This window comes from Pan paniscus, chromosome 21 (genome assembly GCF_029289425.2).
Source record: "Pan paniscus chromosome 21, NHGRI_mPanPan1-v2.0_pri, whole genome shotgun sequence".
Lineage (NCBI taxonomy): Eukaryota > Metazoa > Chordata > Mammalia > Primates > Hominidae > Pan > Pan paniscus.
Genome location: NC_073270.2, coordinates 50,841,271 through 50,851,092, shown reverse-complemented (window position 1 = coordinate 50,851,092; position 9,822 = coordinate 50,841,271). Strand labels below are relative to the sequence as shown.

General features: G+C 49.1%; 1 protein-coding gene across 1 annotated transcript; it reads left to right on the top strand.

The window, feature by feature from the left end:
* The first annotated feature begins 800 nt into the window (after window positions 1-800).
* On the top strand, window positions 801-8,630 carry WFDC5 (WAP four-disulfide core domain 5). The gene is made up of 4 exons (XM_003825947.5): window positions 801-3,251; window positions 7,318-7,458; window positions 7,553-7,693; window positions 8,080-8,630. Exons 1-4 carry the CDS (start codon window positions 3,167-3,169, stop codon window positions 8,082-8,084), a joined length of 372 nt encoding a protein of 123 aa, XP_003825995.1. The 5' UTR covers window positions 801-3,166; the 3' UTR covers window positions 8,085-8,630.
* The last annotated feature ends 1,192 nt before the right edge of the window (window positions 8,631-9,822 follow it).

Sequence of the window (9,822 nt, the reverse complement as noted above, 5' to 3'; positions counted from 1 at the left end):
CTACTGCCCCTTGTGTATGACAGGTTAATAGATTCCTAATATATAAACAGCTCTTAAAACTCAAAAATAAAAGGACCCCCAATAAAAATGAGCAAAATACAAAAACAGGCAATTCACAGAGAAAGGATACAGTCAGTATGCGAATATGAAGAAATGCTCACCATCATGGGTATTAAGAGGAAGAGGAAGACAAATTAAAATGAAATATTGTTTTCCGTTAGCAAAGATTTTATTTACTTTTTTTTTTAATATCCTGTATGTAGTAAGAATATCCACTAAGGATCTTTGGCTGTGAGCAACAGCATCTGAGCTTTGGACTGTTCTGTTTAGAGAACTGGCTTATCTGTTCAAGACTCTAATGAAGGCGTGGGCAAGTTAGGGGTGGAGAAGAGTGCAGTGGGTGTAACCTGGATCGAGTGCCCTCAGCTTTGATAGGAGAAGTACCTGCTGATTGGCAACCAACCAGAATGACAGCAGTCAGGAGGCAATGGTTCCACCAAAGGAAGAGACGCTGGGCAGACAAAACAATAGAGGTCTATTGCAGGGCAGGTGGAGGCTCTTGTACACTCACTTACTTCCTTTCTGAAATTTAATTTGACCAGATATATCCAACGCCTGGAAACATGACCGTGCCTTTTGACCTAGCATTTCTAACTTTGACAAATTTACTTTAAGAAAACAGTCAGAGATGTGACTCCAAAATGTACACAAAAAGATGGTTATCACAGCTTTATTTATGAAAGTGGAAAATTGGAAACCTCCATGTTTCATAATAGGATACTGATTATGTATATTTTGGCATATCTTTTTTCCCTAAAAACTTTACTGAAGTGATGTTTTGACATATAGATCTAACAAAACAGCATGTAGCCATCAGAAAACATGATGTTTAGAGAACATTTCACAGCACAGGAAAATGTCTACAAAATAATTTTAATTTAAAAAGCATTGGCATGGTGGCTCACGCCTGTAATCCCAACACTTTGGGAGGCCGAGGCAGGTGGATCACCTGAGTTCAGGAGTTTAAGACCAGCCTGACCAACATGGTGAAACCCCATCTCTACTAAAAATACAAAAAATTAGCCAGGCATGGTGGCGGGCGCCTGTGGTCCCAGCTACATGGGAGGCTGAGGCAGAGAATTGCTAGAACCCAGGAGACGGAGGTTGCAATGAGCAGAGATTGCCCCATTGCACTCCAGCCTGGATGACAGAGGAAGACTCCGTCTCAAAAAAAAAAAAAGAGCATTTCATGGCTGAGCACAGTGGCTCACCCCTGTAATCCCAGCACTTTGGGAGGCCAAGGTGGGAGAATCACTTGAGTCCTAGAGTTAGAGACCAGCCTAGGCAACATAGGAAGACCCCCCATCTCTACAAAAAATAAAAACTAGCCAAATATTGGGGCACATGCCTATAGTCCCAGGTACTCAGGAGGCTGAGGCAGGAGGACTACTTGGGTCCATGAGGTCAAGGGTTCAGTGAGCCATGATGGCACTGTGCACTCCAGCCTGGGTGACATAGCGACATTCTGTCAAAGACAGAGAGAGAAAGAGAAAGAGAGAAAGGAAAGAAGAAGGAGAAGGAGAGAAAGAAAGAAGAAAGAGAGAGAGAGAGAAAGAAAGAAAGAGAAAGGAAAGAAAAGAAAGAGAGGAAAGAAGGAAAAGAAAGAAGAAAGAAATAAAGAAAAAAGGAAGGAAAGAAGACAGAAAAAGAAAAAGAAAGAAAAAGAAAGAAAAAAGAAAGAAAGAGAAAGGAAAGAAAAGAGAGAGGAAAGAAAGAAAGAAGAAAGAAATAAAGAAAAAAGGAAAGAAAGAAGAAAGAAAGAAAAAAAGAAAGAAAGAAAGAAAAGAAAAGAAAAAAGAAAGAGGGAGGGAGGGGCGGAGGGAGGGAGGAAGGAAGGGCTCATATATTTGTCCTCCAAAATAAAGCTTCCAAGGAGGTGCCAGCATTCCAAAAGTAACATCAGATCATAGAAGACAGAGCCTCTCCTATCTTGATAGCTTAGAAGACAGCACGAGAGATTCACATTAAACCCAAGGAAGAACTTCCTGCTGCCAGGGCTGTCCTGGATTGGAATGGGTAAGTGAGACAAGCCCTGTAATATCACCCTCCTTTCTCAGGATCAGATGAGGTATTGACCTGCTTTTAAAACCCAGGAACTGAATGAGGGTGATGGGGAGGCCACAGTGGGAAGTCCCAGCTTAGTCAGGAATTAGCTGCGTGTCCTTGGGCCAGTCCCCTCTCATCTCTATCTCACAGTTTCCTCGTCTTTCAAATGGGAAGGCTGAAAGAATGTACTTCGATGGAGTTTCTGTTTAGGATGTCCCTTAGGATGCCAAGTCTCAGCTCCATCTCTTCTACCAAATGCAGGAGGCAACATCAGAGATACGAAATCTAAGGTGGGGGTCCCTGGATGAGATGACATGTTTTTGCTCAGGATCGCTTAGGGCCAGAGAAGAGGTTCCAGTGGCCACGTATCTGCTGTGACCAGCAAACTTAGCCAAGCCAAAAGCCATGCTCCCCCACCCTCAACAGCCAAGCCAGCCCCAGGAAGAGGGCAGTTCTACCAGAAGCCACTGGTGATCTCACCAAAGGCGGGGTGGTCTTTCTCCCATCCACAGGACCCAAGAGGAGAGGCCAGGGCTGGCCTCACTCATTATGCCAACCTGGGCCAGCCTTCTTTGGCTGCAAGCTCTGGCCTAACCCTAATGCCTTCTCCCTTCCTAGGCATCCAGAACTCTGCAAACCCCCACTCCTTTGCTATTCAAAACTGACCTCTACCCGCTGCCTAGACATCGCTGGGGCTTCAACATATTTGAGAGCCAGGAAAGCAAGCATCTGACTCAACAACCTTCACCCTGTATACAGATGAAAAAACTGAAGCCCAGAGAGACAAGACTTGCCCAAGATCACAGCCCAAGTCACGGATACAGGCAAGACTGGATCTGAGTCCCCCACATGCAGGATGTGCCGCCACCCTATCTTCAGCTATTGTGACAGCATCCCTTGCACTGAGTCCTCGGGCCCTCAGGGGGTGGGGCCAAGATGAAGCAGGCACGGTGTCACTCCACACCCCCTCTCTTCCCTCTCCTGACTAAGGTTCTCTGGCTTCCCTGAGGCTGCAGGTGTTAATCTGGGGGGCCCTGGGCCCTAAGCCGGCAGCAGAAATATGAGGACCCAGAGCCTTCTCCTCCTGGGGGCCCTCCTGGCTGTGGGGAGTCAGCTGCCTGCTGTCTTTGGCAGGAAGAAGGGAGGTGAGTGCGGGAAACCCCTCTGCTCGGGGGACCAGATTGTCTCTACTTCTCTAGGGAGAGTAAGGGTTTGGGGGAAGGCAGGTAATGCCCTGTGGGGTGTGTGTGCGCGTGTGTGTGTGCGTGCGTGCGTGTGTGTATGTGTGGATGCCTGATTCTTAGTGCTTTCAGAAGCCTGTGTTTTTATGTGTGTACATTTGTGCCTGTCCACCTGCCTGTGTTGGTATCTGTAAGTGTCTTTTCTGCCAGTTTCTCGGTGCTTGTCTGTGCCTGTCTATATGTCAGGGGGTGGCAGGGCGGGGAATGCATGTGCCTGTGTCTGTGTAGACACGTGTCTTTGCGTCTGCTTGTCTATGCAAAGCTCTGTCTGCACACGTACACTTAGGAATGGCTGCATGCATGTGTCTGAGCTTGGTGCCTGTCCATGTGTGTCTCTGTGCCTTCAGGTGTGGGGAGGGACCCTGTCTGTGCCTGCTGGGCTGTGGTTTGACTGGGTCAGTGGGTCCACCACCCCATCTGTGGAAGGGACTTGGGAATTGAGGAGAGGGTGTGGCTTCTGGGATCTGGGTTTTGTGGGGAGGAAGCTCTGTCTCTAACTCTCATCGCCCCCAACCTCCTGTCCCCACCCCTGACAAGGCTGGGGCTGGCCTGCTGACAGGTGAGAGAGGGCTGCTGAGTGACTAGACAGGTGACTCCTGATCTGGGTGAGGCCTCCACCTGCGTCCTTTTCTGGGGCTGGAACACTCCAACCTACATTCACCTGTGCAACCCTTGCCCTGCCTTAAAGAAAGGGGACAGTAATGGGGACAGGCTGAGGAAGGAAGTACACTGGTGAGCTCCAAGGCTGGACCCTGTGTTGGCTGTGATTCATGCACCATCATCACGTAACTCCTCGACATGGTGCTGTGAGGACAGGACTATTTGCATCCCTATTTTGCAGATAAGGAAAATTGAGGCTTAGTGGGGAACCACTTAACAAGGTCAAAGACTGACTCTGAGTTAGTGCCAAATGTGGCATTTGAATGCAAGTATTTGAAATCAGAAAGATTCACCTTACCAACTATTACAGCAAAAACCCAGGACTGTACAGGACAATGCACCCCCAACATAGGAAGGAGCTGAGAGAACAAAGAATGACTTAGACAAGGCCAGATTGGCAAGTGCATGAGTTTATTAGGACTTCCAGGCAGGACACTCCTGGAAGGCAACAGGACAGGTCTGGAGACTTACTCCTTGTAAAATGGGGTCCCATGCCTCTCTCTCAGGAGTAAATGGTGTCTCGAGGAATAAGGGCCTGGCACACAGTAAGCACAGCATAAGTGGGTGATTTGGGGGAGTCATTGTGTTCCCAGGGAGCACACCCCGATATTCAGCCCAGCTGCTCAGAGGCAAAGAGCTGGCACAGCAGAAACCGAGCCTGCCCAGGGCCACTCTGCATGGGCAGGTGTGACAAGCTTGTCTCTCCCCCAGTTCACCACACCTTGTCCCCCACTGGTTTCTCTCCTGTGAGACATTGCCGAGCTGTTGGTAGAATTTCAGACAATGGAGGAAGGTGACGAAGCCAAGGGAAAGGAAGTCTCAGTTTGTTGCCTGTGGAAGCCCAGCCGCCTCTGTTTATAAGAGCTCCCCATTCTGCCCCCTTCTCACTCAAACGTCTGGGTGTCTCTGATACAAAGAGCCTGGCATAGTCCCTGATAAACAGCAAGTGCCTAATTAAATGCTGTCAGTGGTTATGTGGTATTGGGAAGATATATGTGTCTGTGTAGCTCTGTGCATATGATTCTGTATATATGACTGTGTATGCTTATGTATGTCTCTCTGTTCACATACATATGCTATATATTTATATATTTATATACATAACTGTGTGTGTCTGAGTGTCTATCTGTGTGTATGTATCTATGTGGGTAGGCATGTGTAAATGACAGTGATTATGTTCCAGCTCATATGTACATACATGACTGCCTGTTTATATATGTGTTTATAAATATATTGCATATATATAACTATCTGATATATGTCCATATGTATATATGTGTGTATTAAGTTGAACCATGTAAAATTGCTACTTTTGCAGATAAAACAGTTGACTATCTGCAGTTTCCTACTGTTAAGCCTGTAGCTAATTGTGTGTCTAGATCTAAATGTGCTTGTGTATTTGACTATGTGTGTATCGTCTGTGTGTACAAGTGTATATATTTAACCATGTTTGGATACGATTCTTTTGCTCTCTAAGTCTACACACCCATGGCGCATGCATCCAGATGACCATCTGTGTGTGTGACTGTCTCGATGTACACATCTGTGAGTGGAGAACCTGGTTTGAGGGACTGTTAGGAAAGGCAGGCAAACAGAGTGAGTGTGACCACCCAGAGCCTCTCACGCCGGCTCTGCACACGCCAGGCTTTTATCCCCACCTCCACATTGCAGCTATCGCAGTTCTTCCACTGGAAATGCCAGCTGTCATGCCCTATCCCTATCTGTCCATTCCCCAAGGCCAGCCCCAGGCCCCTCGCCACAGAAGCTCTCCCTGCCTGACCCACCCGGCTCCACCGGCTTTGAGTGCAGGCAGCTCCGTTTGGCCCACCCTTTGAGGCCTGCGCACCTTTGACTTGGACTTGTGAATTCAGGGCTAAACCTTGGACCTCAGACAGTTTCCCAGGAGCCCTCCCATCACCCCCACCACCCCAAACCCACACTTTTTCCCCCTCCCCATGCCAAGCCTCTCTTTCTCCAGCAGGGGGCAGCAATTTAGTTTAAACCAACCCGATGTGACAGCTGAAGTTGACTTAGCGCACGTAGGATGTGAGCAAGGTGCCTACTTATGTGTGCAGCCAGCACCCAGGCAGGGGGCTGAGGGGGAGGGGCGGACACAGAGGTAAAGTCACCGAACCAGATCCAGCTGCCCCTCGGAACTCTTGAACATTTTCTCTGATGCTGGATTGAATTGAAGACCTGGGACCTGCTCCATCCCTACGGCTCAAAGACAGCTCAGGGTGGAGACTCACAGAGGTCAGAGGGAGCCGGGCCCTGGGAGTCCTAAGCCCAGCCCATGTGGGTCTGGACAAGTCACTGCCCTTTTCAGGCCTTGATTTCCTCCTCTACATGGAGGAGGATACTGATTTCCAGCTTTGTGCATGAAATGTGAACATGGCCCAAAATCCCAGCAAGAAGAATGTTAGGTAAGCTCTGGGACAGAACACTCTATACCATTCAGAGGAATGCCTCAGAGACAGAGTTAACGCCTGATCCTCGAAACCATGCCATTTGCAACAGTGATGAACGCAACAGTGCAGAAGACGTGGCCAGCTGTGGCTGTGACAGTGCACCAGGCTGGCCACTGCTGACACACGTGCAATGCTGGGCCTCACTTCAAAACCCTTTCCTTCCAAGTCACTGAGCCCTACTGCTGTGCGCCAAGGGCTGTGATATGGACCAACGGTGAGCAAAGCTGGCAGGGTGTCTACTCTCCTCACCTCCAGCCAAGTGAGAGACACAGACAAACAGATGCAGCGTCACAAACTCTGGAGGAAAGAAATGGGTGTGTGTGTGGGGGCGGGGGGGCGCTGACCTAGTTAATGTGGGGTCAGAGAAGTAGGGTCTTCTGAGGATGTGATGTTTCTGCTGAGTCCTAATGAGCTGACCAGGCGCATGGAGTACAGGAGAAGTGCACTAGGCAAAGGATGCGGCCCGAGCAAGAGCCCTGCAGAGAGAGCTGGCTTGGAGCAGATCAGGAGGCACTGAGTGGGAGGGCAGTAGAGGATGGGACTAGAGAGATGGGAAGGGCCCAGACCAGGCATGGCCTTATTGGCCACAGTGGAGATGTTGGGCTTCATTTTCCCCTGTCATTTGTGCCATCTGAGTCTCAAACTAGCCCAGCTTCCCATTTCACAGCCAGAAAACTGAGGCTTGGAGTCATTATAAATAAACAAACAAACAAAAATAACAACTAGCCAAAAGACAGGCAAAAAGCAAGGGATGGAGAATTCAGTCTTGTCATTCCCAGGTCAGTGCTTATTACATAACCGTGAGCTTCCTCCAGCTGCAATATTAGGAGATTCTCTTACAGAGAAATCGGGGGGCTGCCCGCCAGATGATGGGCCCTGCCTCCTATCGGTGCCTGACCAGTGCGTGGAAGACAGCCAGTGTCCCTTGACCAGGAAGTGCTGCTACAGAGCTTGCTTCCGCCAGTGCGTCCCCAGGGTCTCTGGTAAATGCCTCCCCTCCACCTTGCTGACCATCCAAGCCCCAAGCTTCAGGGCCAGTGGGCAAGGACGGAGCTCACCCAGTTCCCTGTGTTGCAGTGAAGCTGGGCAGCTGCCCAGAGGACCAACTGCGCTGCCTCAGCCCCATGAACCACCTGTGTCACAAGGACTCAGACTGCTCGGGCAAAAAGCGATGCTGCCACAGCGCCTGCGGGCGGGATTGCCGGGATCCTGCCAGAGGTACGGCTCCTGGGTGCCCAGGGCAGGTGCCTTCCCTCTCCGAGCCCAGCTCTAATACTTTCTTCATTGCTACAAGCTTAACAGGATGCCTCCCCAGAAGTCAGGACCTCCCATGGCCAGGATTAGGAAACTGGATAGGGGTTGGAGGAGTCCTGCTAGGATGACAGAGGACCCGGGAGTCCTTGGTTCTCTTCTTGAGCTTGCTGTGGCACCTGGATGACAGCCCTAAACTGCTCCGGGCTTCTGTTTGCCCTTTTGAAGGGGGCGGAGGAATCCTGCCTTGGTGGCAACCAGAGCTGAGCTGGTGGGGCATGGATGGGAGACCAAGGCCAGAAACCAGAGCCCTATTATGGGAAGGAATTAACCCTTTCTTTCTCCCTCCTCAGGCTAATTCTGATTTAGGATCTGTGGCTCTGCACCTAGGCTGGGGACCAACGGAAAGAGTTCATGATGGGAGGCCTGGGGCCCTGCCCGCTGGACAGCACTACCTCTACCAGCGGTGGTTCCAGCCTTCTGATAATCACTGGCCTGCTGACACTTCCCTGCAACCCATCCACCCCTGATTTCTCCTCCTGGGAGTCAAAGTCCATAGCCTGAGCTCGGAGGAAGACCTCTGTATCACCCTAGTACCCTGCACCACTGCCATACGAGCTTCCCACCCTTCCTAACGCTTTCACACCAATCCGTACATGCTGCTTCCTCCACCAAAAATGCCCAATTCAGGCAGACCCTGACCTCTCCCTCAGGCAGCCCAACCATCCAGAATGAATATTCTTGCAGAGTTTTCCAAACATCAGTCATTCAACTCTTTCATGATTTTCACCATACCTACAAAATAGCACCATGATAGGTTGCACGCTGCCTGTACCACCATTTACTTAATGTTTTCTTTAAATGGCTCACTTTTGTATATAAATAAATTCATTTCAAAAGAAAATTGATATCACTACTATAAATGAGATAAATGAGATCAATTGCCACAAATGGAATTATGAAAACAAATGCAATGGAAACAGCTCAGTTCCATTAAAGTAAATCATGTCAGATTAAATGATATTAAATAGTGTTATTAAACTCTAGCTAGCTACAGCCACCTGCCAAGACTGAGCCTGAAGCCTGTACTCACTCTATGTTTTTGGTTTTTTGTTTTTTGAGACAGAGTCTCATCCTGTTGCCCAGGCTGGAGTGCAGTGGCACGATCTTGGTTCATGCAACCTCCGTCTCCCGGGTTCAAGCGATTCTTCTGCCTCAGCCTCCCAAGTAGTTGAGACTATAGGTGCCCACCACCATGCCTGGCTAATTTTTGTATTTTTAGTAGAGACAGGTTTTCACCATGTTGGCCAGGCTGGTCTCAAGCTACTGGCCTCAAGTGATCCACCTGCCTCAGCCTCCCAAAGTGCTGGGATTACATATGTGAGCCACCGTGCACGGCCAGTCTATGTTTTAATCAATGAAGATTTAAAGGGTTAAAGATGCAAACATCGGCCGGGCACGGTGGCTCACGCCTGTAATCCCAGCACTTTGGGAGGCCGAGGCAGGCGGATCACGAGGTCAGGAGATGGAGACCATCCTGGCTAACATGGTGAAACCCTGTCTCTACTAAAAATACAAAAAATTAACTGGGCGTGATGGCGGGCGCCTGTAGTCCCAGCTACTCGGGAGGCTAAGGCAGGAGAACGTCGTGAACCCAGGAGGTGGAGCTTGCAGTGAGCGGAGATTGCACCATTGCACCCCAGCCTGGGTGACACAGCGAGACTCCGTCTCAAAAAAAAAATAAAAATAAAAATAATAAATAAATAAATAAATAAATAAAAGATGCAAATGTCTAAGCTGAGACTTTCTCCCTGAGGTAATCAGAAGAATTGAGAAGGGAATGACTTTCTCCCTCCAGGAGTCCATGTTATGTGACACTGCATCCAGGTACATACTAAGATCACTTCAAATTGCCCAAAATTTGGGGAAATGTTGCTCAAGTCATCGGGATGTCATTATTGTGATGGCTCTCTCTCCACCTCACTCACCTCAGTTTCTCCTGGGTCCAGTATGCAGTCAGGGTTTAACAAGTGTTTCTTGCGGGGAGAAGGGGTCAATGAGGGAATGACAGTCATCCCAAGGGACATCCCTGGACC

Bases quoted from the DNA above. Each gene is read 5' to 3' on its own strand.
- WFDC5 (XM_003825947.5), top strand. From the start codon at position 3,167: ATGAGGACCCAGAGCCTTCTCCTCCTGGGGGCCCTCCTGGCTGTGGGG. The intron at 3,252-7,317 runs GTGAGTGCGGGA...ATTCTCTTACAG, and splicing joins CTTTGGCAGGAAGAAGGGAG to AGAAATCGGGGGGCTGCCCG. The intron at 7,459-7,552 runs GTAAATGCCTCC...CCTGTGTTGCAG, and splicing joins GTGCGTCCCCAGGGTCTCTG to TGAAGCTGGGCAGCTGCCCA.